Source organism: Somniosus microcephalus, unplaced genomic scaffold, assembly GCF_052327205.1.
Source record: "Somniosus microcephalus isolate GS21.2 unplaced genomic scaffold, FLI_Smic_1.0 unresolved_chr1, whole genome shotgun sequence".
Taxonomy (NCBI): domain Eukaryota; kingdom Metazoa; phylum Chordata; class Chondrichthyes; order Squaliformes; family Somniosidae; genus Somniosus; species Somniosus microcephalus.
This window is the reverse complement of record NW_028225179.1, coordinates 62,936,343-62,964,089: the sequence shown is the minus strand read 5'-3', so window position 1 is coordinate 62,964,089 and position 27,747 is coordinate 62,936,343. Positions and strand designations below refer to the sequence as shown.

At 53.0% G+C, this 27,747-nt stretch overlaps 1 protein-coding gene across 1 annotated transcript in view; it reads left to right on the top strand.

The window, feature by feature from the left end:
* LOC147095434 (integrin alpha-M-like) overlaps nt 1-27,747 on the top strand; it is a gene marked incomplete at its 3' end in the record, with an annotated part of 164,427 nt that extends 136,680 nt beyond the window's left edge. Inside the window, exons 8-15 of the mRNA XM_085973636.1 lie at nt 1,019-1,164; nt 6,955-7,102; nt 9,062-9,206; nt 12,994-13,070; nt 16,423-16,549; nt 18,781-18,920; nt 22,179-22,319; nt 27,640-27,747. Coding sequence (XP_085829762.1) covers nt 1,019-1,164; nt 6,955-7,102; nt 9,062-9,206; nt 12,994-13,070; nt 16,423-16,549; nt 18,781-18,920; nt 22,179-22,319; nt 27,640-27,747 — 1,032 coding nt within the window. The remainder of the gene's footprint in view (nt 1-1,018; nt 1,165-6,954; nt 7,103-9,061; nt 9,207-12,993; nt 13,071-16,422; nt 16,550-18,780; nt 18,921-22,178; nt 22,320-27,639) is intronic.

Sequence of the window (27,747 nt, the reverse complement as noted above, 5' to 3'; positions counted from 1 at the left end):
AGAACATGGCAAATGGAGTATAATGTGACCCAGGTCCCTCTGAACACCAACATTTCCCAAACTCTCACCATTTAGAAAATACTCTATTTTTCCTAGCAAAGTGGATAACTTCACATTTCTCCACATTATATTCCATTTGCCATGTTCTTGCCCACTCACTTACCCAAAAATGACCCGTTTATTCCTACTCTCTGTTTTCTGTACGTACGTTTTGGTAGGAAGAATAGGGAGGTCACTTATTACTGGGAGGGTGCGAGTCCAGGTGGGGTAGAGGAACAAAGGGATCTCAGAGTACAAATACACAAATCACTAAAAGTAGCGACTCAGGTTAACAAGGCCAAAAAAAGCAAACATTAGTGTTTATTTTTAGAGGGAAAGAATTGAAAAGTAGGGAAGTTATGTTAAACCTGTGTCGAACCTTGGTTAGACCACACTTAGCGTACTGCGTACAGTTCTGGTCTCATTATAAAAAGGATATAGATGCACTGGAGAGGGTGCAGAGAAGATTTACAAGGATAACTTACAAGGATGATACCAGAAATACGAGGGTATAAATATCAGGAGAGGATGAACAGGCTGGGTCTCTTTTCTCTTGAAAATAGAAGGCTGAGGGGTGACCTAATAGAGGTCTTTAAAATTATGAGAGGTGTTGATAGAGTGGATACAGTGAGAGTGTTCCCACTTGTGGGGAAGAGCGTAACTAGAGGCCATCAATATAAGATAGTCACCAAGAAATCCAATGGGGAATTCAGAAGAAACTTCTTTACCCAGAGAGTGGTGAGAATGTGGAACTCGCTGCCACAGGGAGTGGTTGAAGCGAATAGTACAGATGCATTTAAGGGGAGGCTGGACAAGCATATGAGGGAGAAGGGAATAGCGGGTTATGCTGATAGAGTTAGATGAGGAGGCTCGAGTGGAGCATAAATGCCGGCATGGACTGGTTGGGCCGAATGGCCTGTTTCTGTGCCGTATATCCGATGTAATCCTGTGTAATTTAACTGATGTTCCTCTTGTGTAGATCGCAGTGGCACAGTTTAGCTCCAAGGTGCGGACAGAGTTCGATTTTATCAAATACAATCAGTCTTCCAACAAGGAAAATCTTGTAAATAACATATGGCAAATTGGACGAGGGACCGACACACCAAGAGGGATCAAATATGTAGCGTGAGTATCGGAGAAACATTTCCTTTGTCAACAACTTATGCAGCACCTCTGGTGGAGAAAACCGTCCCATGGCGTTTCACAAGAGCCTTAAGCAGACAAACAATTGTGGGGCTCAGTCCCACACCGGGCGAGATCGGCTGACTGAGCACTAGGCCCGGACTGGAGCCCGGGCCTTTCCTGCTCTGTGTGTGTGTGTCTGGGGGGAGGGACTCAGTCACACACCGGGCGAGATCGGCTGACTGAGCACTAGGCCCGGATTGGAGCCTAGGCCTTTCCTGCTCTGTGTGTGTGTGTCTGGTAGGGGCTCAGTCCCACACCGGGCGAGATCGGCTGACTGAGCACTAGGCCCGGGTTGAAGCCTGGGCCTTACCTGCTCTGTGTGTGTGTGATGAAATATGCCATTCATCAGGCACTGTATTCCCTGTGTTTAGTTTAGTTTCAGTTTCATTTCCTTACCTGTATTGTATTGTGTGTAGGGCTCCGCCCATACCTGGCCCCTACTTAAGCAAGCCCCAGCGTGTCTCACAGCAGTACAGCAGATCTCTGGATGAGAGACACTTCTCCAATGTGTATTACTTTCTGAGTTAATAAAAGCCTTGCTTTGTTCCGTTAACGTCGAGTCTCGGATTCATTGAGGCACATCAATTTTATTAACTCAATTTTCAACGCAATGGACCAACTCTTGAAACCCGAACGTTTGGATTTGGACCCACATGCTTCGGACGCATCGGCACGATTCGGACACTGGTTTAAGTGTATGGAATTCTTCCTGGACAATTCCGCAGCCATCACAGGCGCTACGGACGCTGAGAGTATGAAACTCGGAATCCTGCGGAATTGGGTAAGCCACCGGGTTTACCCCCTCATCCGAGACGCCGACACGTACCCGGCCGCCTGCAACATCCTAAAGGCGCATTACCAGCAGCCTACGAACGAGGTGTACGCTAGGCATCTGCTCGCTACTCGCACACAGCGACCTGGGGAATCACTGGATGAGTTCCTAGTCACCCTGAAAACGCTTGGCAAAGACTGCAAGTGCCAAGATGTAAAAGCCGCAGTGTACACTGACGAGCTTGTTCGTGATGCCTTTATCGCAGGCCTCAGCTCCACTTACACCCGGCAGAGACTACTGGAAAAAACGGGATTGGACCTGAAACAGGCTGTGGACACAGCACGATCCCTGGATGTGGCCCAGAGAAACTCGGACGCCTACTCTTCGGCCCGCGCCGCCCACGCCGCCACGTGTGCACCAAGGGCGCCGCCATCTTGGAAGGCATCTTCCCTGCCCGGCAGCCCGACACCGTCGGGGCCCCGCTCTCCCCCCAGAAGCCCTACGACAGCCGCGATGCGTCGGGGCCCCAACTGCTACTTCTGCGGGCAGCCGAAGCACATCAGAAACCTGTGCCCGGTGAAAGGCACCACCTGCTTTAAGTGCGGTAAGAAGGGGCACTTCGAGAAGGTGTGCAGAGGGAACCCCGCTGGAAAACCCGCCACCGCCGCGTGTGCGCCGTGGGAGCGGCCATCTTGGACGCCATCTTGCCCGACCTCTTGGGGTCCGCCATCTTGTGAGCAGACAGCGTGGACGCCGTCTTGTCTCGATCAGGGCCCTACAGTGGCATCGGTCACAGTGGACCAGACCAGACCGCACCCGCTATCCAAATCAATGGTGGACATCGAGGTAAACGGGTGCGGGGTTAAATGTTTAATTGACAGTGGAAGCACGGAGAGTTTTATCCACCCTGAACTAGCACAACAACTCTCTCTAACGGTGGTCCCTGCTCGGGGCACCATCTCTATGGCTGATAAAACCCAGACATCGACCATTATGGGTTACTGCGCGGTACAATTGTCCGTAAACGGAACTGTATACGATAATTTTAAATTACTAATCATGAAGAATCTATGTGCGAGCGTGATCTTGGGCCTGGATTTCCAGTGCCACCACCAAAGCATCACGCTCAATTACGGTGGGTCCCAGCCGCCCCTCACAGTGTGCGGTCTGGCTACCCTGAAGGTAAAGCCGCCTTCGCTATTCGCGAACCTTACTCCCAACTGCCGGCCAATAGCGACCAAAAGCAGGAGGTACAGCTGGGAGGACAGGCGGTTTATCGCGACCGAGGTAGACAGGCTCCTGAAGGAGCGCATTATCGAACGCAGCAACAGCCCGTGGCGCGCCCAAGTGGTGGTGGTGAGGGGTAGCGAGAAGAAGCGGATGGTGATAGATTATAGCCAGACGGTTAATCTATACACCCAGCTAGACGCCTACCCGCTACCCCGCATATCCGAGATGGTGAACCAAATCGCCCAATACCAGGTGTTCTCCACCATCGACCTCAAGTCAGCATACCACCAGCTCCCTATCAGACCAGAGGACCGCCCGTACACCGCCTTCGAGGCGAACGGACGCCTCTACCAATTCCTCAGAGTCCCCTTTGGGGTGACGAATGGGGTCTCGGTCTTCCAGAGGGAGATGGACCGCATGGTCGATGACCACCACTTGCAGGCAACCTTCCCCTACCTCGACAACGTCACCATCTGCGGTCACAACCAGCAGGATCACGACTCGAACCTCGAGAGGTTCCTGAAAACTGCACAAAAACTCAACCTCACTTACAACGAGGACAAGTGCGTTTTCAACACCACGCGCCTCTGCATACTAGGCAGCGTGGTGGAGAATGGGGAAATCGGACCAGACCCCGACCGATTGCGCCCCCTACGGGAGCTCCCCCTGCCCAACACTCCCAAAGCCCTGAAAAGGTGCCTGGGGTTATTTTCTTATTATGCCCAATGGGTCCCCAACTACTCCGGCAAAGCCCGCCCCCTCTTGAAAGCATCCTCTTTTCCGCTCTCTGCTGAGGCCCACGCCGCCTTCAAAAGCATTAAGTGGGATATTGAGCGGGCCACGCTACAGGCAGTGGACGAGAACACTCCCTTTCAAGTGGAAAGTGATGCGTCTGACTTTGCCTTGGTGGCCACCCTCAACCAGGCGGGGCGGCCCGTAGCTTTCTTCTCGAGGACCCTCCAAGGGCCCGAGATCAGACACTCCTCCATGGAAAAGGAGGCCCAAGCCATCGTGGAGGCAGTGCGCCACTGGCGGCACTACCTAGCCGGCAAACGCTTCACCCTACTTACTGTCCAGCGGTCGGTAGCGTTTATGTTCAATAATAAACAGAGGGGGAAGATTAAAAATGATAAGATTCTTAGGTGGCGGATCGAGCTCTCCACCTTCGAGTATGACATCATTTACCGGCCAGGGGCCCTTAACGAATCCCCCGACGCCCTCTCACGAGGGATGTGTGCCAGCGCCACCGGGGATCGGCTACAGACCCTCCACAACGACCTCTGCCACCCAGGGGTCACACGGCTGTTCCACTTCATAAAGTCCCGCAACTTACCCTACTCGATTGAGGAAGTTCGGTCTCTGACCAGGAACTGCCGCACTTGCGCTGAGTGCAAGCCTCGGTTCTACCGCCCAGAGAGAGCCCACTTAATCAAAGCTACACGGCCCTTTGAGCGGCTCAGCTTAGATTTCAAGGGCCCCCTCCCGTCAGTCGACCGCAATGTTTACTTCCTGAACATTGTGGACGAATACTCCCGTTTCCCATTCACCTTCCCCTGCCCAGACATGACCAGCGCCACGGTCATTAAATGCCTCAACAGCCTGTTCTGCCTGTTCGGTATGCCGAGCTACATCCATACGGAGGATAGGGGGCGTCCTTCATAAGTGAAGAGCTACGCCAGTACATGCTGTCCAGGGGGATCGCCACGAGCCGTACCACCAGCTACAACCCCCAGGGTAACGGCCAGGTGGAGCGAGAGAACGGGACAGTATGGAAAGCAGTCACTCTAGCTCTAAGGACCAAGGGCCTCCATATCTCCCGCTGGCAGGAAGTCCTCCCAGATGTGCTCCATTCGATACGGTCGCTATTGTGTACTGCCACTAATGCCACGCCTCATGAACGAATGTTTGTCTTTCCCCGGAAATCCACCTCAGGCGTATCCATGCCATCATGGCTCTCCACCCCAGGTCCGGTATTTGTACAAAGGCATGTGAGGGGCCACAAGACGGACCCCCTCGTGGAGTCAGTGCACCTACTTCACGCCAACCCCCAATACGCGTATGTCCGGCACGCCGACGGAAGGGAGGACACCGTGTCCATAAAAGACGTCGCCCCAGCCGGCAACGACAACAACCACGACAACAACAGCAACAACGATCACAGCAATTCTTACCCACCCACTATCCTTTCACCACCCCCGGAAGAACATCGACCAACGGTGCCCCCACCAACTACCCCTTCAACAACCCTGGCGGCGCCCCCGGCAGAGACCCAGGAGGCCACCGGGGACACCCAGCCGACACCCGCGGCACCACAACAGCTACGTCGGTCACAGAGGACTATCAAACCCCCGAACAGACTAAATCTGTAGAAGGGGTGAATGTGATGAAATATGCCATTCATCAGGCACTGTATTCCCTGTGTTTAGTTTAGTTTCAGTTTCATTTCCTTACCTGTATTGTATTGTGTGTAGGGCTCCGCCCATACCTGGCCCCTACTTAAGCAAGCCCCAGCGTGTCTCACAGCAGTACAGCAGATCTCTGGATGAGAGACACTTCTCCAATGTGTATTACTTCCTGAGTTAATAAAAGCCTTGCTTTGTTCCGTTAACGTCGAGTCTCGGATTCATTGAGGCACATCAGTGTGTGTGTCTGGGAGGGGCTCAGTCCCACACGGGGTGAGAACGGCGGACTGAGCACTAGGCCCGGAATGAAGCCTGGGCCTTGCTGCTCTGTGTGTGTGTCTGGGGGGAGGGGCTCAGTCCCACACCGGGCGAGATCGGCTGACTGAGCACTAGGCCTGGATTGGAGCCTGGGTCTTTCCTGCTCTGTGTGTGTGTCTGGGGGGAGGGGCTCAGTCCCACACCGGGCGAGATCGGCTGACTGAGCACTAGGCCCAGATTGGAGCCTGGGCCTTGCTGCTCTGTGTGTGTGTCTGGGGTGGGGCTCAGTCCCACACCGGGCGAGATCGGCTGACTGAGCACTAGGCCTGGATTGGAGCCTGGGTCTTTCCTGCTCTGTGTGTGTGTCTGGGGGGTGGGGCTCAGTCCCACACCGGGCGAGATCGGCTGACTGAGCACTAGGCCTGGATTGGAGCCTGGGTCTTTCCTGCTCTGTGTGTGTGTCTGGGGGGAGGGGCTCAGTCCCACACCGGGCGAGATCGGCTGACTGAGCACTAGGCCCGGAATGAAGCCTGGGCCTTGCTGCTCTGTGTGTGTGTCTGGGGGGAGGGGCTCAGTCCCACACCGGGCGAGATCGGCTGACTGAGCACTAGGCCCGGATTGGAGCCTGGGCCTTTCCTGCTCTGTGTGTGTGTCTGGGGGGAGGGGCTCAGTCCCACACCGGGCGAGATCGGCTGACTGAGCACTAGGCCTGGATTGGAGCCTGGGTCTTTCCTGCTCTGTGTGTGTGTCTGGGGGGAGGGGCTCAGTCCCACACCGGGCGAGATCGGCTGACTGAGCACTAGGCCCGGATTGGAGCCTGGGTCTTTCCTGCTCTGTGTGTGTGTCTGGGGGGAGGGGCTCAGTCCCACACCGGGCGAGATCGGCTGACTGAGCACTGGGCCTGGATTGGAGCCTGGGTCTTTCCTGCTCTGTGTGTGTGTCTGGGGGGTGGGGCTCAGTCCCACACCGGGCGAGATCGGCTGACTGAGCACTGGGCCCGGATTGAAGCCTGGGCCTTTCCTGCTCTGTGTGTCTGGCGAGCGACTCAATGAATTTGTTTGATTACAGGGACAACATATTCATACCGTCCGCAGGGGCACGAAACGGAGCCAAACGGATCCTGATCACAATCACTGACGGAGAATCTAATAATAGAAATTTCGGACCAGCCATTGACGCGGCGAACCGGAAAAAGATCCAACGTTACGCGATCGGGGTGAGCTCAGTGAATTCTTTGCTCTGTGTGTTGCCGCTAATTATTTCTCAAACCTCTCCGCCTCTCTCTCTCACCTCCCTCGAGTCCCTCCTTAAAACCCACCTCTTTGACCAAGCTTTTAGTCACCTGTCCCCACATTGCCTCGATTTTAAAATTCTCGTCCTTGTTTTCAAATCCCTCCAGGGCCCTCGCCCCCTCCCTATCTCAGTAACCTCCTCCAGCCCTACACTCCTCCGAGATCTCTGCGCTCCTCCAATCCTTGCCTCTTGAGCATCCCCTGATTTTCACCGCTCCACCATTGGTGGCCGAGCCTTCAGCTGCCTGGGCCCCGAGCTCTGGAATTCCCTCCTTAAACGTTTCTACCTCTCCCTCCTCCATTAAGACACTCCTAAAAACCTAACTCTTTGACCACGCTTTAGGTCACCTGTCCTAATATCTTCTTGTCTGGCTCAGTGCCAACTTTTGTTTGTCTCTAAATTGTCAGACGGCTTGTCCAACACCCAGTCCTGGGTGAGCAGAAATTTCCTCCAACTAAATTGGGAAGACCGAAGCCATTGTCTTTGGTCCCCACCACAAACTCCGTTCCTGAGCCACCGACTCCATCCCTCTCCCGAACATCTGTCTGAGGCTGAACCACACTGTTCGCAACCTTGGTGTCATATTTGACCCTGGAATGAGCTTCCGACCACATAGCCGTAGTGTAACTAAGACCACCTATTTCCCCCTCCGTAACATCGCCCGTCTCCGCCCCTGCCTCAGCTCATCCGCTGCTGAAACCCTCATCCATGCCTTTGTTACCTCTAGACTTGACTATTCCAACACACTCCTAGCTGGCCTCCCACATTCCACCCTACGTAAACTTGAGGTGATCCAAAACTCGGCTGCCCGTGTCCTAACTCGCACCAAGTCCCGTTTGCCCTTCACCCCTGTGCTCGCTGACCTACATTAGCTCCCGGTTAAGCAGCGCCTCGATTTCAAAATTCTCAATCCTGGTTTGCAAATTCCTCAATGGCCTCACCCCTCCCTATCTCTGTAATCTCCTTCAGCCCCACAACCGCCCGAGGTATCTGCGCTCCTCTAATTCTGGCCTCTTGAGCAACCCTGATTATAATCGCTCAAACTTTGGTGGCCGTACCTTCTGTTACCTAGGCCCGAAGCACTGGAATTCCCTCCCTAAACCTCTCCACCCCTCTTTCCTTTAAGACGCTCCTTAAAACCTACCTCTTTGATCAAGCTTTTAGTCACCTGCCCTAATTTCTCCTTATGTGGCTCAGTGTCAAATGTTGTTTGATAATCGCTCCTGTGAAGCACCTTGGGATGTTTTACTACATTAAAAGCGCTGTTTAAATGCAAGTTGTTGTTGTTTTTGTTGTTAAAGGCACTACATAAATTCAAGTTGTTTGCCCCTTAACAAGCCTCCCATGGGGCACTTTATCCGGTGCCTTCTGCTAATCCATATATTCTACATCTACCTCTATAAGCCTCCTGTGAGGCACTTTATACGGTGCCTTCTGCTAGTCCATATACTCCACATCTACCTCTAACAACCCTCCCATGGGGCACTTTATTCAGTGCCTTCTGCTAGCCTATATAGTCCACATCTACCTCGAACAAGCCTCCTGTGATGTATTTTATCCAGTGTGTTCTGCTAGTCCATATACACTACATCTACCTCTAACAAACCTCCCATGGGGCAATTTGTCTGGTGCCTTCTGCGAGTCCATATACTCCACATCTACCTCTAACAAACCTTCCATAAGGCACTTTATCCGGTGCCGTCTGCTAGTCCATATACTCCACAGCTACTACATGTGTCAATTTTTTTCTGATAAGGCACCTTTCACTATGTTGAAGGGTGTGATATCAATGTAAGTTGTTGGTGAAGAGTTATGGGATGTTTCCCAGACGTGGCTCACGACCCTGCATGAACGTTGACCCTTGACTTATTTGCTTCCAAAGGTTGGCTCCGCCTTCTTCTATCCAAGTGCAAGGGGAGAGCTCGACATAATTGCCACCAAAAAGCAGAACGTGTTTCAAGTGAGCAACTTCCAGGCCCTGGACAGCATTCAAAATGAACTGCAGGAGAAGATCTTTGCAATTGAAGGTACGGCAAGCTTCATCTTTGAATCCATTCTCGGGATGTGTGGGCAAGGCTGGACATTTACTGCCCGTCCCTAGATGCCCCTCGAGATGGTGGTGCTGAGCTGTGTCAGCCAGTGGCTCAGTCGGTAGCACCCTCGCCTCTGAGTCAGAAGGTTGTGAGTTCAAGTCCCTACTCCAAAGACACGAGCACAAAAAATCTAGGCCGATGCTCCCAGTGCAGTATCGAGGGAGCACCGCTCCATGAGACGTTAAAGCGAGGCCCCGTCTGCTCACTCAGGCGGGCGTAAAAGATCCCATGGCACTATTTTGAAGAAGAGCAGGGGTGTTCTCCCCCGATGTCCTGGGGTAATATTTATCCCTCAACCAACATAACAATGGCGCTGATGAAGATGGCTGCCGTCCTTGCGGGCTCCGTGCGTACCTTTGCTGCTTGGTGCGCTCGGCTCATTAAGAAAAAAGCATTTCACTGACTGGATTTCACTTGTTGTATTTGGTTATGTGACAAATAAAATTGAAAAAAAAAATTGAACAAAAACAGATTACATCAGAATTAGGAGCAGGAGTAGGCCATATGGCCCCTCGAGCCTGCTCTGTCGTTCAATATGATCATGGCTGATCTTCTACCCCAACTCCGCCTGATCCCCATATCTCCTTGATTACCTTGTCATTATCACACTGCTGTTTGTGGGAGCTTGCTGTGCGCAAATTGGCTGCTGCGTTTCCTACATTACAACAGGGACTGCACTTCAAAAGTAATTCATTGGCTGTGAAGCGCTTTGGGACATCCTGAGGTGGTGAAAGGCGCTACAGAAATGCAAATCTCCCTTCTTGAACTGCTGTAGTCCGTGTGGTGATGGTACTCCCACGGTGCTGTTAGGGAGGGAGTTCCAGGATTTTGACCCAGTGACGATGAAGGATTGGCGATATATTTCTAAGTCAGGATGGTGTGTGACTCGGAGGGGAACTTGGAGGTGGTGGTGTTCCCATGCGCCTGCTGCCCTTGTCCTTCTAGGTGGAAGAGGTTGCGGGTTTGGGAGGTGCTGCTGAAGAAGCCTTGGCTAGTTGCTGCAGTGCATCTTGTAGATGGTACACACTGCAGCCACGGTACGTCGGTGGTGGAGGGAGTGAATGTTGAAGGTGGTGGATGGGGTGCCAGTCAAGCGGGCTGCTTTGTCCTGGATGGTGTTGAGCTTCTTGAGTGTTGGAGCTGCACTCATCCAGGCAAGTGGAGAGTATTCCATCACACTCCTGACTTGTGCCTTGTAGATGGTGGAAAGGCTTTGGGGAGTCAGGAGGTGAGACACTCGCCGCAGAATACCCATCTACAAAATGTGCTAATTGAGGGAAGAAGTGGTTAGGAATATAGTAACAGGGGGAGGCCATTCAGCCCCTCAAGCCTGTTGAGCCATTCAATCAGATCATGGTTGATGTGCATCTTGGCTCCACATACCGCCATACCCTTATCCAACAAAAATCGATCCATCTCAGTCCTGGAAGCTCCAAATGAACCTCTCCTCATAACTGAACCCTTTTAGCCCCGGTATCATTCTGGTGAATCTACGCTGCTCCCCTTCCAAGGTCAATGTATCCTTCCTGAGGTGCAGGGCCCAGAACTGAACACAGTAACTCCAGGTGGGGTCTGACCAGAGCTCTGTACAACTCCAGCATAACTTCCTCCCCTTTGTATTCCAGCTCACTCGAGATAAAGGACAACATTCCATTTTGGTAGGAAGAATGAGGAGAGGCAATAGAAACTAAAGGGTACACTGTTAAAGGGGGTGCAGGATCAGAGAGACCTGGGGGTATATGTGCACAAATCATTGAAGGTGGCAGGGCAGGTTGAGAAAGCGGTCAAAAAAGCATACGGGATCCTGGGCTTCATAAATAGGCGTAGATTACAAAAGCAAGGAAGTTATGATGAATCTTTATAAAACACTGGTTCGGCCTCAACTGGAGTATTGTGTCCAATTCTGGGCACCACACTTTAGGAAGGATGTGAAGGCCTTAGACAGGGTGCAGAAAAGGTTTACTAGAATGGTTCCAGGGATGAGGGACTTCAGTTACGAAGGTAGACTGGAGAAGCTGGGGTTGTTCTCCTTAGAGCAGAGAAGGTTGAGAGGCAACAGAAGGCATGGCCACCAAAGGTTGAGCGATTAAAATGAGGGATGCTTAAGAGACCAGAATTGGAGGAGCGCAGATATCTCAGAGGGGTTGTGGGGCTGCAGGAGTTTACAGAGACAGGGAGGGCCATGGAGGGGTTGAAAACAAAGATGAGAACTTTGAAATCGAGGCGTTGCCGGACCGGGAGCCAATATAGGTCAGCGAGCACAGGGGGTGATGGGTGAACGGGGCTTGGTGCGATTTAGGACACGGGACAGCAGAGTGTTGGATGACCTCAAGTTTGCGTAGGGTGGAATGTGGGAGGCCGGCCAGGAGTGCGTTGGAATAGTCAAGTCCAGAGGTAACAAAGGCATGGATGAGGGTTTCAGCAGCGGATGAGCTGAGGCAGGGGCGGAGACGGGCGATGTTACGGAGGTGGAAAAAGGCGGTCTTAGTGATATCGCAGATGTGTGGTCGGAAGCGCATCTCGGGGTCAAACACAACACCAGGGCTGTGAACAATCTTTGGAACAGTGAGGGAGACAGAGAGGTCAGAGTGGGGAGTGGAGCGGAGAATTAAAATGACAGGCGAGCGGAAGCTGAGGGTCACCCTTGCGGACTGAACGGAGGCGTTCAGCAAAGCGGTCGCCCAATCTGCGTTTGGTCTCCCCAGTGCCTACTGTATTCGCTGCTCCCGATGCAGTCTCCTCTACATTGGGGAGACTAAAGGCAGGTTGGGTGATCTCTCGCATGGACGTACAAGATCACACGGCCACTATTGGAAGAAGAGCAGGGGGGGGTACGCCCAATATTTATCCCTCCACCGTGCATCACTAAAAAAACAGATGGTCTGGTCATTCATCTCATTGCTGTTTGTGGGAGCTTGCTGTGGACAAATTGGCTCCCATTGTTCCTACATTACAACAGTGCCTGCTCTTCAGAGAGTGATGCGTGGGCTGTGAAGCACTTTGAACATAAGAAATAATAGCAGGAATAGGCCATACAGCCCCTCGAGCCTGCTCCACCATTCAATAAGATCACGGCTGATCATTGACCTCATCTCCACTTTCCCGCCCGATCTCCATATCCCTTGATTCCCCTACAGTCCAAAAATCTATCGATCTCAGCCTTGAATATACTCAAAGTCTCAGCATTCACAGCCCTCTGGGGCAGAGAATTCCAAAGATTCACCACCCTCTGAGTGAAGAAATTCCTCCTCATCTCAGTCTTAAATGGCCGACCCCTTATCCTGAGACTCTGCCCCCTCGTTCTAGACTCTCCAGCCAGGGGAAACAACCTTTCACCATCTACCCTGTCAATCCCCTTCAGAATCTTGTATGTTTCAATGCAATCACCTCTCATTCTTCTAAACTCCAGAGAGTATTAGGCCCATTCTACTCAATCTCTCATCATAGGACAGCCCTCTCATCCCGGGAATCAATCTAGTGAACCTTCGTTGCACCGCCTCCAAGGCAAGTATATCCTACCTTAGATAAGGAGACCAAAACTGTGCACAGCACTCCAGGTGTGGTCTCACCAAGGCCCTGTACAACTGTAGCAAGACTTCCTTACTCTTATACTCCAACCCCCTTGCGCTTTGGGATGTCCTGAGGCCATGAAAGGCGCTGGAGAAATGGGAGCCCGATCTTCTTATTCGTTAATTACCCGCTCCTGTCTTTTCTCTTTCAGGAACGCATGGGGCTGGAGCGATAAGCTCGTTCCAGTTGGAGATGGCGCAAGAAGGATTCAGCGCCCTTGTCACCTCCGTGAGTACCGGCGGTTAAAAGGAGAAAGATTCGCAGCCGCTCCGCTGACCCGGTCACCGCTGCTGGTGAAACCACAGCGAGAAATAACTGAGGTGAAGCGTCTTCGCGCGAGTGCGTGCAGGGGGCGTCACACTCCCAGTGTCACACTCCCAGTGTCACACCTCAGGCATTATGTCAAGTGTCACACGGGCCGAATAGCCTCATAGAAACATAGAAACATAGAAAAATAGGAGCAGGAGTAGGCCATTCTGCCCTTCGAGCCTGCTCCGCCATTCAATGTGATCATAGAAACATAGGAACATAGAAGATAGGAGCAGGAGTAGGCCATTCGGCCCCTCGAGCCTGCTCCGCCATTCAATGAGATCATGGCTGATCATCCAAATTCAGTACCCTGTCCCTGCCTTCTCCCCATATCCCTTGATCCCTTTAGTCTTAAGAAATATATCCAACTCCTTCTTGAATATATTTAATGAACTGGCCTCCACCACCCTCTGTGGCAGAGAATTCCACAGGTTCACCACTCTCTGGGTGAAGAAATTCCTCCTCATTTCAGTCCTAAATGGCTTACCCCTTATCCTTAGACTATGACCCCTGGTTCTGGACTCCCCGGCCATTGGAAACATCCTCCCTGCATCTAGTCTGTCCAGGCCTGACAGAGTTTTATAAGTTTCGATGAGATCCCCTCTCAATCTTCTAAACTCCAGTGAGTATAAGTCAATCGACACAATCTCTCCTCATACGTCATTCCTGCCATCCCAGGTATCAGCCTGGTGAATCTTCGCTGCACTCCTTCCATGGCAAGAACGTCCTTCCTCAGATCATGGTTGATCCTCTATCTCAATACCATATTCCCGCTCTCTTCCCATACCCCATGATGTCTGTTGTGCCTAGAAATCTATCTATCTCCTTTTTAAATATATTCAGAGACTTGGGGCAGGATTTTCATTGGGCCGTGGAGTCAGGATTGGAGGCGTGTGGGGGGTTAAAATCCCGATATCAGGGGTCCCGACCCCATCCCGCCCCCAACCCGCCTCCATGCCAGTTTCAAAGGAGGTGGGTACCCGCCCTGCACTGGAACCCGCCTACCCGAGGCGGGAAGGGATTAGTGCCAATTAACTGCCTGTTAACAGGTAGTTAACAGGCAGTTTTTAGCCTAATCCCTATTTTTAATGCTGAAGTGTGGGATTCCCGACGGCTCCAAACCACGCCAAGTTTGCGAGGCGGGCCGTCGGGTTGAAGGACTTGGAGGGGTCGAGATGTCAGCGTTCAGGTGAGTGATGTGTGCATGAGTGCAAAGGTAAGTGTGTTTGGTGTGTCTAAAGTGTTTAAAGAAGTTTAAATTACCTTTTCTTACCTTTTCAGCGTTCCTTACTTTAGGACTCGGGAGTCCCTCATCTCACCGGCACAGAAAGCAGAATGGCTGCGAACTGTCAAAAGTGACAGCCTGCAGCTTTCTGTGCAGGAGAGATTTCTAACTGAGTCTGTGGAGAAGAACTCGGGGTAGAAGTTTGACAGCTTCAAACAGCTGTGAAACGCTGATATTTCAGCTGTCAAAACCTCTTGACAGAAGAAATTTCAGTCTGTGATGTCACCTGTTGGCGGGTGGCCCTTAATTGGCCTGCTGAGCCCGCTGGGCGGGCTCAACAAGGTCAATCAAGTTAAAATCGCGCGGATTGGCCACATCTCAATGGAGGCGGGACTACAACCCTGAAAGTTGTAGTCCCGCCTCTAACCCGACTCCTGAATGAAAATCCAGCCCTTGGCCTCCACAGCCTTCTGTGGTAGAGAATTCCACAGGTTCACCATCCCCTAAGTGAAGAAATTTCTCCTCATCTCAATCCTAATTGTCCTTCCCGTATCCTGAGACTGTGACCCCTCGTTCTGGACCCCCCAGCCATGGGAAACATCCTCCCTGCATCATTGAGATCCCCTCTCATTCTTCTAAACTCTAGTGAATACAGTCCTAACTCTACTGAATACAGGCCTAACTCTACTGAATACAGGCCTAACTCTACTGAATACAGACCTAACTCTAGTAAATACAGGCCTTCTATGCTGTAACCATTCTGTGATTCACTTCTGCAGCCTAGGTTCGCGAGATTGATTCCCGGGATGAGAGGGCTGTCCTATGATGAGAGATTGTGTAGAATGGGCCGATGCTCTCTGGAGTTTAGAAGAATGAGAGGTGATCTCATTGAAACATACAAGATTCTGTAGCTTAACTCCATCGATCTCAGATTTAAAATGATTAATTCTTCTCAAGGGCAATTAGGGATGGGCACTAAATGCAGGCCTAGCCAGCCAGCGACGCCCACATCCCATCAATGAATAAAAAAATAAAAAATAAATAAAAAAAATTGAGCTGGCATCTACTGATTTTTTAGGGAGAGTTCCACACTTCTACCACCCTTTGTGTGAAGGTGTGTTTCCTAACTTCACTCCTGAACGGCCTGGCTCTGATTTTAAGGTTATGTCCCCCTTTGTCCGAGACTCTTTCAATTCCTTTCATAATCCTGAAAATCCTCAATCAAATCCCTCCATAGCCGTCTATATTCCAGGGAACACAAGCCGTGTTTGTGTAAACTCTCCTCATAACCTAAACCTTGGTGCCCTGGTAACGTTCTGGTGAACCTGCGCTGCTCTCCTTCCATGGCCAATATATCCTTTCTAAGGTGCGGTGCCCAGAACTGGACGCAGTGCTCCAGGTGTGGTCTGGAACCACCCCCCACCCTAGATCTCTGCGCTCCTCCAATTCTGGCCTCTTGTCCATAGCATAGAAGCATAGAAGATAGGAGCAGGAGTAGGCCATTCGGCCCTTCGAGCCTGCTCCGCCATTCAATGAGCTCATGGCTGATCATCCAAAGTTAGTACCCTGCCCCTGCCTTCTCCCCATATCCCTTGATCCCTTTAGCCTTAAAAAATATATCCAATTCCTTCTTGAATATATTTAATGAACTGGCCTCCACCGCCCTCTGTGGCAGAGAATTCCACAGGTTCACCACTCTCTGGGTGAAGAAATTCCTCCTCATTTCGGTCCTAAATGGCTTACCCCTTATCCTTAGACTATGACCCCTGCATCTCCCCCGATTTCCATCGCTCAACCATTGGCGGCCGCGCCTTCAGCCGCCTGGGCCCCCAAGCTCTGGAATTCCCTCCCTAAGTCTCTCCGCCTCTCTCCCTCTCCTCCTTTAAGACGCTCCTTTGACCAAGCTGTTGGTCACCTGTCCCTAATATCTCCTGATGCGGCTCGCTGTCAATTTTTGTTTGATAATCTCTCCTGTGAAGCACCTTGGGACGTTAAAGGCGATAGATAAATGCAAGTTGTTGTTGTTTCTTCCTCATTGCATTTTAGGAGGCGGTTGTCCTGGGAGCTGTTGGGGCCTATGATTGGTCAGGGGGACTAGCCGAGTTCAAGGGAGGAGTCAGCAACTTTATCAACTTGACGGCAAGCCACACGGATATGAAGGACGCCTACTTGGGTAAGAGAAGGCTTTGCTTTAATTGTAGTTATTCGTGGAGGGAGCTATACTGTGGCGTTCCCCAAGGTTCAGTACGGGGATCGCTGCCATTTTTGATACACATTAGCGGACTTGGGGGCTACAGGGTGCAATTTCGAATTTTGCAGGTGGCACGAGACTCGGAAGTGTAGTGAACAGCGAGGTTAGTGACAGACTTCAAGAGGACGTAGATAGGCTGGTGGAATGGGCGAACAAGCGGCAGATGAAATTCAACGCAGAGAAGCATGAGGTGATACATCTGGGTAGGAAGAATGAGGAGAGACCGTACGCACTAAATGGGGCAATGTTAAAGGGGGTGCAAGAACAGGGATACCTGGGGCTGCTTGTGCACAAATCACTGAAGGTGGCAGGACAGGTTAACAAAACAGTTAATAAAGCAAATAGGATCCTGGGCTTTATGAAGAGAGGCATAGAGTACAAACTAAGTTATGATGAAACTTTATAAAACACGAGTTTGGTCTCAGCTGGAGCATTGTGTCCAATTCTGGGCTCCACACTTTAGGAAGGGCGTGAAGGCTTTGGAGAGGGTACAGAATAGATTTACAAGAATGGTACCGGGGATGAGGGACTTCAGTTACATAGAGAGACTGGAGAAGCTGGGACTGTTCTCCTTAGAGCAGAGACGGTTAAGGGGAGATTGACCAGAATGGGACCAGGGATGAGAAACTTCAGTTATGTGGAGAGACTGGAGAAGCTGGGATTGTTATCTTTAGAGCAGAGAAGATAAGAAGAGATTTGATAGATGTGTTCAAAATCACGAGGAGTCTGGACAGAGTAAATAAGGAATTTAGTACTGCCCCTCCGACAGTGAAACACTCCCTCAGTACTGCACCTCCGACGGTGCAGCACTCCCTCAGTACTGCACCTCCGACAGTGCAGCGCTCCCTCAGTACTGCCCCTCCAACAGTGCAGCGCTCCCTCAGTACTGCCCTTCTGACAGTGCAGCGCTCCCTCAGCACTGCCCCCCCTACAGTGCAGTGCTCCCTCAGTGCTGCACCTTCGACAGTGCGGCGCTCCCTCAGTACTGCCCCTCTGACACTGCAGTGCTCCCTCAGCACTGCCCCTCCTACAGTGCAGCGTTCCCTCAGTACTGCCCCTCCAACAGTACAGCGCTGCCTCAGTACTGCCCCTCCGACAGTGCAGCACTCCCTCATTACTGCCACTCCGACACTGCAGCGCTCCCTCAGTACTGCCACTCCGACAGTGCAGCGCTCCCTCAGTACTGCCCCTCCTACAATGCAGTGCTCCCTCAGTACTGCACTTCCGACAGTGTAGCACTCCCTCATTACTGCCCCTCCGACACTGCAGCGCTCCCTCAATACTGCCACTCCGACAGTGCTGTGCTCCCTCAGCACTGCCCCTCCTACAGTGCAGAGCTCCCTTAGTACTGCCCCTCCTACAGTGCAGCACTCCCTCAGTACTGCTCTTCCAACAGTGCGGCGCTCCCTTGGTACTGCCCCTCCGACACTGCAGTGCTCCCTCAGCAATGCCCCTCCTACAGTGCAGCTCTCCCTCAGTACTGCACCTCCGTCAGTGCAGGCCTCCCTCAGTACTGCACCTCCAACTTTTCAGTGCTCCCTCAGTATTGCCTCTCTGACAGTGCGGTGCTCCCTCAGTACTGCCCCTCCGACAGTGCGGCGCTCCCTCAGTACTGCCCCACCAACAGTGTGGCGCTCCCTCAGTACTGCCCCTCCGACAGTGCTGCGTTCCCTCAGTACTGCCCCACCAACAGTGCGGTGCTCCCTCAGCACTGCCCCTCCGACAGTGCGGTGCTCCCTCAGTACTGCCCCACCAACAGTGCGGCACTCCCTCAGTTTTGCCCCTCCGACAGTGCGGTGCTCCGTCAGTACTGCCCCTCCGACAGTGCAGTGCTCCGTCAGTACTGCCCCTCCAACAGTGCGGCGCTCCCTCAGTACTGCCCCACCAACAGTGCGGCACTCCCTCAGTATTGCCCCTCCGACAGTGCGGTGCTCCGTCAGTACTGCTCTTCCAACAGTGCAGCGCTCCCTCAGTACTGACAACCAGGGAGTGTCGGCCTGGATTATGGGGCTCGGGTCCCTGGAGTGGGGCTTGAACCCACGACCTTCTGACTTAGAGGTGAGAGCGAGGGCACCGAGTCCCAGTCGACGCCATAGAGACGTGTTGGGATGCGCGACCATCGACAATCGGGTTTTGATTTGTCTGTTTTCCAGGCTACACAGTAAAAGAAGCCAAAAGAGGATCTGAGGCATACTATGTCACAGGAGCCCCCCGCTACCAGCATAAGGGCAAAATCTTAATTTTCTCCCAGAGCAACCGTGGAGAATTGAGGGAAAGGATTGATGGACAGCAGGTCAGTATTGGCGTGAATGTTGGGTTTCTGATGCATATTGTCCAATACTGCTGGCAGCACCATAGAATCCTTGGTGTCACGGAGTCGTTGATTCATTGTACCATTATCGTCAATCTGTGTCCTCTGGTTACCATCGCTTCAGCCAGTGGAACCAGTTTCTCCTCATTCACTCTGACGAAACCTCATGTAATTTTAAACACCTCTATTAAAACTCCCCTTAACCTTATCCGCTCCAAGGAGAGCAATCCCAGCTTCTCCACATTACTTATTGCCTATTGCCCTTATGTGGGGTATTATAGGCTATTGTCATATATCCTTTGCCTCTAATACACTTTCAAGGACTGGGAAACACTGTAAATATCTGATTAATACTCGTTATTAAATGAGATTGTTAAACACAAGCCCTTACAGACAGTGTTTGTGATTTATAGGAACCAATTTTAACTCACGTACCACGGACTCCTTCAGGAAGTCGCAAGAGTGACATCTGGTCACGATGTTCTGGGTATCATGGGCTTTGGGCAATGTTCCCGTTAAGGTCTTGAGGTCCCACGGAGGCCATTCACCAGCTTCTGTATGGGCCATACTGCGCATGCACCAGCATTTGAATTTTCTGTCCATCTGACCCCGTATGATCGCAATCTCCAAGACCGCCCATTTCCACCTCTGTAACATCGCCCGTCTCCGCCCTTGCCTCAGCTCATCCACTGCCAAAACCCTCATCTGTGCCTTTGTTACCTCCAGACTTGACTGTTCCAATACACTCCTGGCTGGCCTCCCATGTTCTACCCTACATAAACTTGAGGTGATCCAAAACTCGGCTGCCCATGTCCTGACTTGCAACAAGTCCCGTTCGTCCATCACCCCTGTGCTCGTTGACCTACATTGGCTCTCGGTCCGACAACACTTCAATTTTAAAATTCTCATCCTCGTGTTCAAAGCCCTAGTCCCCCTCTCCCTAACTCTGTCAGCTGCTCCAGCCCTACAACCCTCCGTGATCTCTGTGCTCCTCCAATTCTGGCCTCTTGCGCATCCCCCGATTTCCATCGCTCCACCATCGGTGGCTGCACCTTCAGCTGCCTGGGCCCCAAGCTTTGGAATTTCCCCCTCCCCCGAAACCTCTCTGCCTCTCTCTTCATCTTTAAGACGCTCCTTAAAACCGACCTTTTTGACCAAGCTTTTGGTCACCTGTCCCTAGTATCTACTTATGTGACTCGATGTCAAATTTTGTCTGATGTACACTCCTGTGATGCGTCTTGGAATGTTTTATTATGTTAAAGGCGCAATATAAATGCAGATTGCTGTTATTTTTGTCCTGTGATATTCAAAAGCAGGGAAAGACCACACAGTCAGATTGTTTTTACAGGCTAAAATTACAGGTCGGATTTATTTATAGGCATAATATTACACAGATATCGTCTTCTTAGGCAGTCCCTCGGAACCGAGGATGACTTGCTTCCACATTAAAAATGCGTTCTCAGGTGACTAATGAGTCCAATGCGGGACCTACAGTCTCTGTCACAGGTGGGGCAGACGGTGGTTTACGGGGCGGGTGGGTGGGGTGCTACACTTTTTCAAGGCGGCTTTGAGGGTGTCCTTGAAGCATTTCCTCTGCCCACCTGGGGCTCTCTTGCCGTGCCGGAGCGCCGAGTAGAGCGCTTGTTTTGGAAGTCTCGTTTCGGGCATGCTGACAATGTGACCCGTCCATCGGAGCTGATCGAGCGTGGTCAAAGCTTCAATGCTGGGGATGTTGGCCTGAGCGAGAACACTGACGTTGGTGCGCCTATCCTGCCAATGGATTTGCAGGATCTTGCGGAGGCAGCATTGGTGGTACCTCTCCAGTGCTTTGAGGTGCCTGCTGTACATTGTGCATGTCTCTGAGGCATACAGCAGGGCGGGTATTACTACTGCTGTGTAGACCATGAGCTTAGTGCCAGGTTTGAGGTCCTGGTCTTCAAACACTCTCTTCCTCAGGCGACCGAAGGCTGCACTGGCACACTGAAGGCAGTGCTGGACTTCGTCGTCGACGTCTGCCCTTGACCCAGATATAGTGAGGGGGCTACTAGTACAATACTTGACTTTCGCAATACATCAGCAGTCCCCAAAATAGTAAAAGATGCCAAAGGGTTAGCCATTCTTTACACTAGGTTTCCGATGGAAGGCGTTACAGGGCGTGATGACGTCATGGAGCCCATGTGTGACAGCCTCCTCTCCAAATGGCTGTGAGAAGCAGGGCAAAGCGAGGACGCATTCCTTTTGAGATCCACCCAGTGGATCCAGTATGATTTGGATAGGTTGGGTGATTGGGCAGAAGCATGGCAGATGCAGTATAATGTGGATTAATGCGAGGTTATCCACTTTGGTGGCAAAAACAGGAAGACAGATTATTATCTGAACGATAATAGATTGGGAAAAGGGGAAGGGCAACGAGACCTGGGTGTCCTTGTGCACCAGTCGCTGAAGGTAAGCATGCAGGTGCAGCAGGCGGTTAAGAAGGCAAATGGTATGCTGGCCTTCATAGCGAGAGGATTCGAGTACAGAAGCAAGGATGCCTTGCTGCAGTTGTACAGGGCCTTGGTGAGACCACACCTTGAGTATTGTGTGCAGTTTTGGTCGCCTTATCTGAGGAAGGATGTTCTTGCCATGGAGGGAGTGCAGTGAAGATTCACCAGACTGATGCCTGGGATGGCAGGAATGGCGTAGGAGGAGAGATTGGGTCGATTAGGCTTATATTTATATTTATATTAGGCTAGAGTTTAGAAGAATGAGAGGGGATCTCATTGAAACTTATAAAATGCTAACAGGACTAGACAGACTAGATGCAGGAAGGATGTTCCTGATGGCGGGGGAGTCCAGAACCAGGGGTCACAGTCTAAGGATAAGGGGTAAGCCATTTAGGACTGAGATGAAGAGGAATCTCTTCACCCAGAGAGTGGTGAACCTGTGGAATTCTCTAACACAAAAGGTGGTTGAGGCCAATTCATTACATATATTCAAGAAGGAGTTAGATATATTTCTTAAGGCTAAAGGGATCAAGGCATATGGGGAGAAAGCAGGGACATGGTACTGAGTTTGGATGATCAGCCATGATCTCATTAAATGGCGGAGCAGGCTCGAGGGGCCGAATGGCCTACTCCTGCTCCTATCTTCTATGTTTCTATGTTTTCTATGTCTCACATAAAGGCGTCATATAAATGCAAGTTGTCGCTTTCTGCTCTGACGGTTGGCTCACGAGAATGTCCTGCTTTTCCACGCCAGATTGGCTCGTATTTCGGTTCGGAACTGTGCCCGGTGGACCTGAACAAAGATGGCGAGACAGACCTGCTGCTGGTTGGCGCTCCCATGTACCACGACCAGGAGATTGGCGGGATCGTGCATGTCTATAAAATGATGAACGGGGTAATTCACCACGCGGGACGCCGTTAGCGGGCAGAGCCCCAGCCATGCCAGCCAGGGGGTCCGCGTTTCCACGGCAGTCGGGCGCAAAGGGCTGGCGAAGCGGGTAGACCGGTTGGTGTTGCCCCGCTGTGCGTTCTTCTCCCTCCCCACCCACCCCCCGTTGCTGTAACCTCCTCCAAACCCACAACCCTACGAGATCTCTGCCCTCCTCCAATTCTGGCCTCTTGCGCATCCCCCTGATTTTAATCGCTCCTTTACCCCTCCCTCTTTGACCAAGCTTTTGGTCACCTGTCCTAATATCTCCTCATGTGGCTCGGGGTCTAATTGTGTCTGATTTATGCTCCTGTGAAAGGTGCTGGATAAAGGTAAGCTGTTGTAACATAGGAACAGGAGGAGGCCATTCAGCCCCTCGAGCCTGTTCCGCCATTCAATTAGATCATGGCTGATCTGTGACCTAACTCCATCTACCCGCATTTGGCCCATATCCCTTAATACCTTTGGTTAACAAAAAGCTCTCAATCTCCAATTTAAAATTAACAATTGATCTTGCATCAATTGCGGTTTGTGGAAGAGAGTTCCAAACTTCTACCACCCATTGTGTGTAGAAGTGTTTCCTAATTTCACTCCTGAAACGTCTGGCTCTAATTTTTAGACTATGCCCCTAGTCCTAGACTCCCCAACCAGCGGAAATAGTTTCTCTCTCTCTACCCTATCTGTTCCCCTTAATATCCTGAAAACTTCGATCAGATCACCCCTTAACCTTCTAAATTCCAGGGAATACGACCCTAGTTTGTGTAATCTCTCCTCGTAACATAACCCTTGGAGTCTAGGGGGGGGAAATTGGGTGAGTAGCACCAAAGGTTAGCGCCTAAAGAGGCAGTCAGTGGCTGTAGCACCACTGGCTGCGCCTCCCGCGATATTCAGCAGGGGCGCTAATGGTGGCGTTACCTGCGCCCGGTTCACGGGGCCTTGCTGCGCCGGCAGAGGCGCAAGTTAAGGTGGAGGTGCGGGGCAGCCGCTTTTTCGGCAGCCGCCTGCCAGCACCTCCGTCCCCGGCCTCCTGCTCCGCCCCCCCGCGGCATTGCCGGCTGTTTCCCGAGAGCCCGGCACTTCTCCTTGGTGCCGGGCTCTTTTGCCGGCACTCGCGATCGGGGCTCACGCTGTTGCAGGCCCCTCCCCCTTAACAGCAGGAGGAAGGCCTGCAGTACCGCAGAGTGCCGTGCCGCAGCGCGTGGCGCCGCGGCACGTAGCGCTGCGAAATTCACATTCAGCGCCCTAAGAGGGACGCGGAGCGCCTCGAGCCGCGCCCCGTCTCCCTCTAGGGGCACTTCAACTGAATTTGCGGCGATCGCTAATGAGGCGATCGCGGCGCAAATTCCAGCGCCCAGGCGAACTTTGCGCTGCTTGAGCGCCTCAGGCCAATTTCTAGGCTAGGTGTCATATCTATCATAACCATCTCCTCGAGACCCACCTTTTGTTTCTTTACTGGTCCCATTATCACCCCCTTTCACCTTACACCATCATCCCTTTTGTCATTTAATCTCTCCTACCCTCCATCCTATCAGCGACCTTCCCTTTTGTTCCTCCGCTGTCCCCTCTTTACTCACTTCAAAAGTGTTCATCTCAATCACAGAATCATAGAATGGTTACAGCATGGCAGGAGGCCATTCGGCCCGTTGAGCCCGTGCCGGCTCTCTGTAAGAGCACTTCAGCGAGTCCCACTCCCCCCGCCCTTTCCCCGGAGCCCTGACAATTGTTTCCCTTCAGGTACTTGTCCAATTCCCTTTGGAAAGCGGTGATTGAATCTGCCTCCACCTCCCTATCAGGCAGTGCATTCCACATCCTAACCACTCGCTGCGTAAAATGTTTTTCCTCCTGTCGCCTTTGGTTCTTCTGCCAATCACCTTAAATCTGTGTCCTCTGGTTCTCGACCTTCAGTCATTGGAACCAGTTTCTCTTTATTTACACTACCCAAAAACCTTCATGATTTTGAACACCTCTATCAAATCTCCTCTTAGGAGGGGAGGAGAGGAGAGGGGAGAAGAGGAGAGGGGAGGAGCGGGGAGGTGAGGAGATGGGAGGAGAGGGGCGGGGAGGAGAGGAGAGGAGCGGAGAGGAGAGGGGAGGAGAGGAAAGGGGAGGGGAGGAGGTGCGGGCAGGGAAGGGGAGAGGAGGGGGAGGGGAGGAGAGGGAAATAGAGAGGAGAGGGGGCGGGGAGGGAGGGGAGGGGAGGAGAGGGGCGTGGAGGAGAGGAGAGGAGAGGAGAGGAGAGGGGAGGAGAGGAGAGGGGAGGAGAGGGAGGGGAGGAGGTGCGGGCAGGGGAGGAGGTGTGAGCAGGGGAGGGGAGGAGAGGGAAGGTGAGGAGATGGGAGGAGAGGGGTGGGGAGGAGAGGAGAGGAGTGGAGAGGAGAGGGGAGGAGAGGAAAGGGGAGGGGAGGAGGTGCGGGCAGGGGAGGGGAGGGGAGAGGAGGGGGAGGGGAGGAGAGGGAAATGGAGAGGAGAGGGGGCGGGGAGAGAGGAGAGGGGCGTGGAGGAGAGGGGCGTGGAGGAGAGGAGAGGGGAGGAGAGGAGAGGGGAGGAGAGGAGAGGGGAGGAGAGGGGAGGAGAGGAGAGGGGAGGAGAGGGAGGTAAGGAGGTGCGGGCAGGGGAGGAGCTGCGAGCAGGGGAGGGGAGGAGAGGGAAGGGGAGGAGAGGTGGGAGGTGGGGAGAGAGGAGAGGGGAGAGGAGGAGAGTAGAGAAGAGGGGAGGGGAGGAGAGGGGAAGAGAGAAGAGGGGAGGAGAGGAGTGGAGAGGAGAGGAGAGGGGAGGGAAGGGGAGGGGAGGAGGTGCGGGCAGGGGAGGGGAGAGGAGGGGGAGGGGAGGAGAGGGAAATAGAGAGGAGAGGGGGCGGGGAGGGAGGGGAGGGGAGGAGAGGGGCGTGGAGGAGAGGAGAGGAGAGGAGAGGGGAGGAGAGGAGAGGGGAGGAGAGGGAGGGGAGGAGGTGCGGGCAGGGGAGGAGGTGTGAGCAGGGGAGGGGAGGAGAGGGAAGGTGAGGAGATGGGAGGAGAGGGGTGGGGAGGAGAGGAGAGGAGTGGAGAGGAGAGGGGAGGAGAGGAAAGGGGAGGGGAGGAGGTGCGGGCAGGGGAGGGGAGGGGAGAGGAGGGGGAGGGGAGGAGAGGGAAATGGAGAGGAGAGGGGGCGGGGAGAGAGGAGAGGGGAGGGGAGGAGAGGGGCGTGGAGGAGAGGAGTGGAGAGGAGAGGAGAGGGGAGGAGAGGAGAGGGGAGGAGAGGAGAGGAGAGGGGAGGAGAGGGAGGTAAGGAGGTGCGGGCAGGGGAGGAGCTGCGAGCAGGGGAGGGGAGGAGAGGGAAGGGGAGGAGAGGAGGGAGGTGGGGAGAGAGGAGAGGGGAGAGGAGGAGAGTAGAGAAGAGGGGAGGGGAGGAGAGGGGAAGAGAGAAGAGGGGAGGGGAGGGGAGGAGAGGGGAGGAGAGGAGTGGAGAGGAGAGGAGAGGAGAGGGGAGGAGAGGGAAGGGGAGGGGAGGAGGTGCGGGGAGAGGAGTCAAAGAGTCATAGAGTCATACAGCACAGAAAGAGGCCCTTCGGCCCATCGCGTTCATGCCGGCCATCAAGCCCTGTCTAATCTAATCCCATTTTCCAGCATTTGGTCCGAAGCCTTGTATGCTATGGCATTTCAAGTGCTCATCCAAATGCTTCTTGAATGTTGTGAGGGTTCCTGCCTCTACCACCCTTTCAGGCAGTGAGTTCCAGATTCCAACCACCCTCTGGGTGAAAAAGTTTTTCCTGAAATCCCCCCTAAACCTCCTGCCCCTTACCTTGAATCTATGCCCCCTTGTTATTGACCCCTCTACTAAGGGGAAAAGTTCCTTTCTATCCACCCTATCTATGCCCCTCATAATTTTGTACACCTCAATCAGGTCCCCCCTCAGCCTTCTCTGCTCCAAGGAAAACAACCCCAGCCTCTCCAGTCTCTCTTCTTAGCTGAAGCGCTCCAGCCCAGGCAACATCCTGGTGAATCTCCTCTGCACCCTCTCCAAAGCAATCACATCCTTTCTATGGTGTGGTGACCAGAACTGCACACAGTACTCCAGCTGTGGCCTCACCAGCGTTTTGTACAGCTCCATCATAACCTCCCTGCTCTTATATTCTATGCCTCGGCTAATGAAGGCAAGTATCCCATATGCCTTTTTAACCATCTTATCTACCTGTCCTGCTGCCTTCAGGGATCTATGTACAGGCACACCAAGGTCCCTCTGATCTTCTGTCTTTCCTAGGGTCCAACCATTCATTGTGTATTCCCTTGCCTTGTTAGTCCATCCAAAATGCATCACCTCACACTTTCCAGGGTTAAATTCCATTTGCCACTGTTCCGCCCATCTGACCAACCCGTCTATATCGTCCTGTAGCCTGAGGCTTCCCTCCTCGCTATTTACCACCCCACCAATTTTCGTGTCATCTGCAAACTTACTGATCATACATTTACATTCACATCCAAATCATTAATGTAGACCACAAACAGCAAGGGACCCAGCACCGATCCCTGTGGTACTGGGAGAGGAGAGGGGAAGGGAGGAAAGGGGAGGAGAGGAGAGGGGGCAGGGGAGGAGAGGAGAGGAGGGGAGGGGAGGAGAGGAGAGGGAAGGGGAGGAGAGGGGCGAGGAGGATATTAGAGAAGAGGGGAGGGGAGTAGAGGAGATGAGAAGACAGGGGAGGGCTGGAGAGGGGAGGAGAGGAGAGGGAGGGTTAGGGTGGGTTGCTGAGGGGAGTGGTTGGGGGAGAGGGTTCAGTAGGGTTGGGGAGGATTGGGGTGGGGAGGAGTGGAAAGGGGAGGGTTAGGGAGGGTTGCTGCGGTGAGGGTCGGGGAGGGGAGGGTTCAGTAGGGTTGGGGACGGTTCAGTAGGGTTGGGGAGGATTGGGGAGGGGAGGAGTGGAGAGGGAGGTTTGCAAAGGGGAGGGTTGGGGAGGAGAGGGAAGGGGAGAGGAGCAGTGGAGAGTGGAGGGTTAGGGAGGAGTGGAGATGGTGGGTTAGGGAGGGTTGCTGATGGGAGGGGTTAGGGAGGAGAGGGTTCAGTAGGTTTGAGGAAGATTGGGGAGGGAAGGAGTGGAGAGGGAGGGTTGCTGAGGGGAGGGGTTGGGGAGGAGAGGGGTCAGTAGGGTTGGGGAGGGGAGGAGTGGAGATGGGGGTTAGGGAGGGTTGCTGAGGGGAGGGGTTGGGGAGGAGAGGGGTCAGTAGGGTTGGGGAGGATTAGGAAGGGTGTGGGTGGGGTGGGGAGATGTTGGGAACCTGATCTCACTGCTGATTGCCTCCTCTCTCTCAACCCTCAGGGCCACTTGCAAGCACTGGACACCCTGTCAGGAGAGCGGGGGAAGTTATTGGGCAGGTTCGGGACTGCCATTGCCGAGGTGAGGGACCTCAATGGGGACGGAATCTCG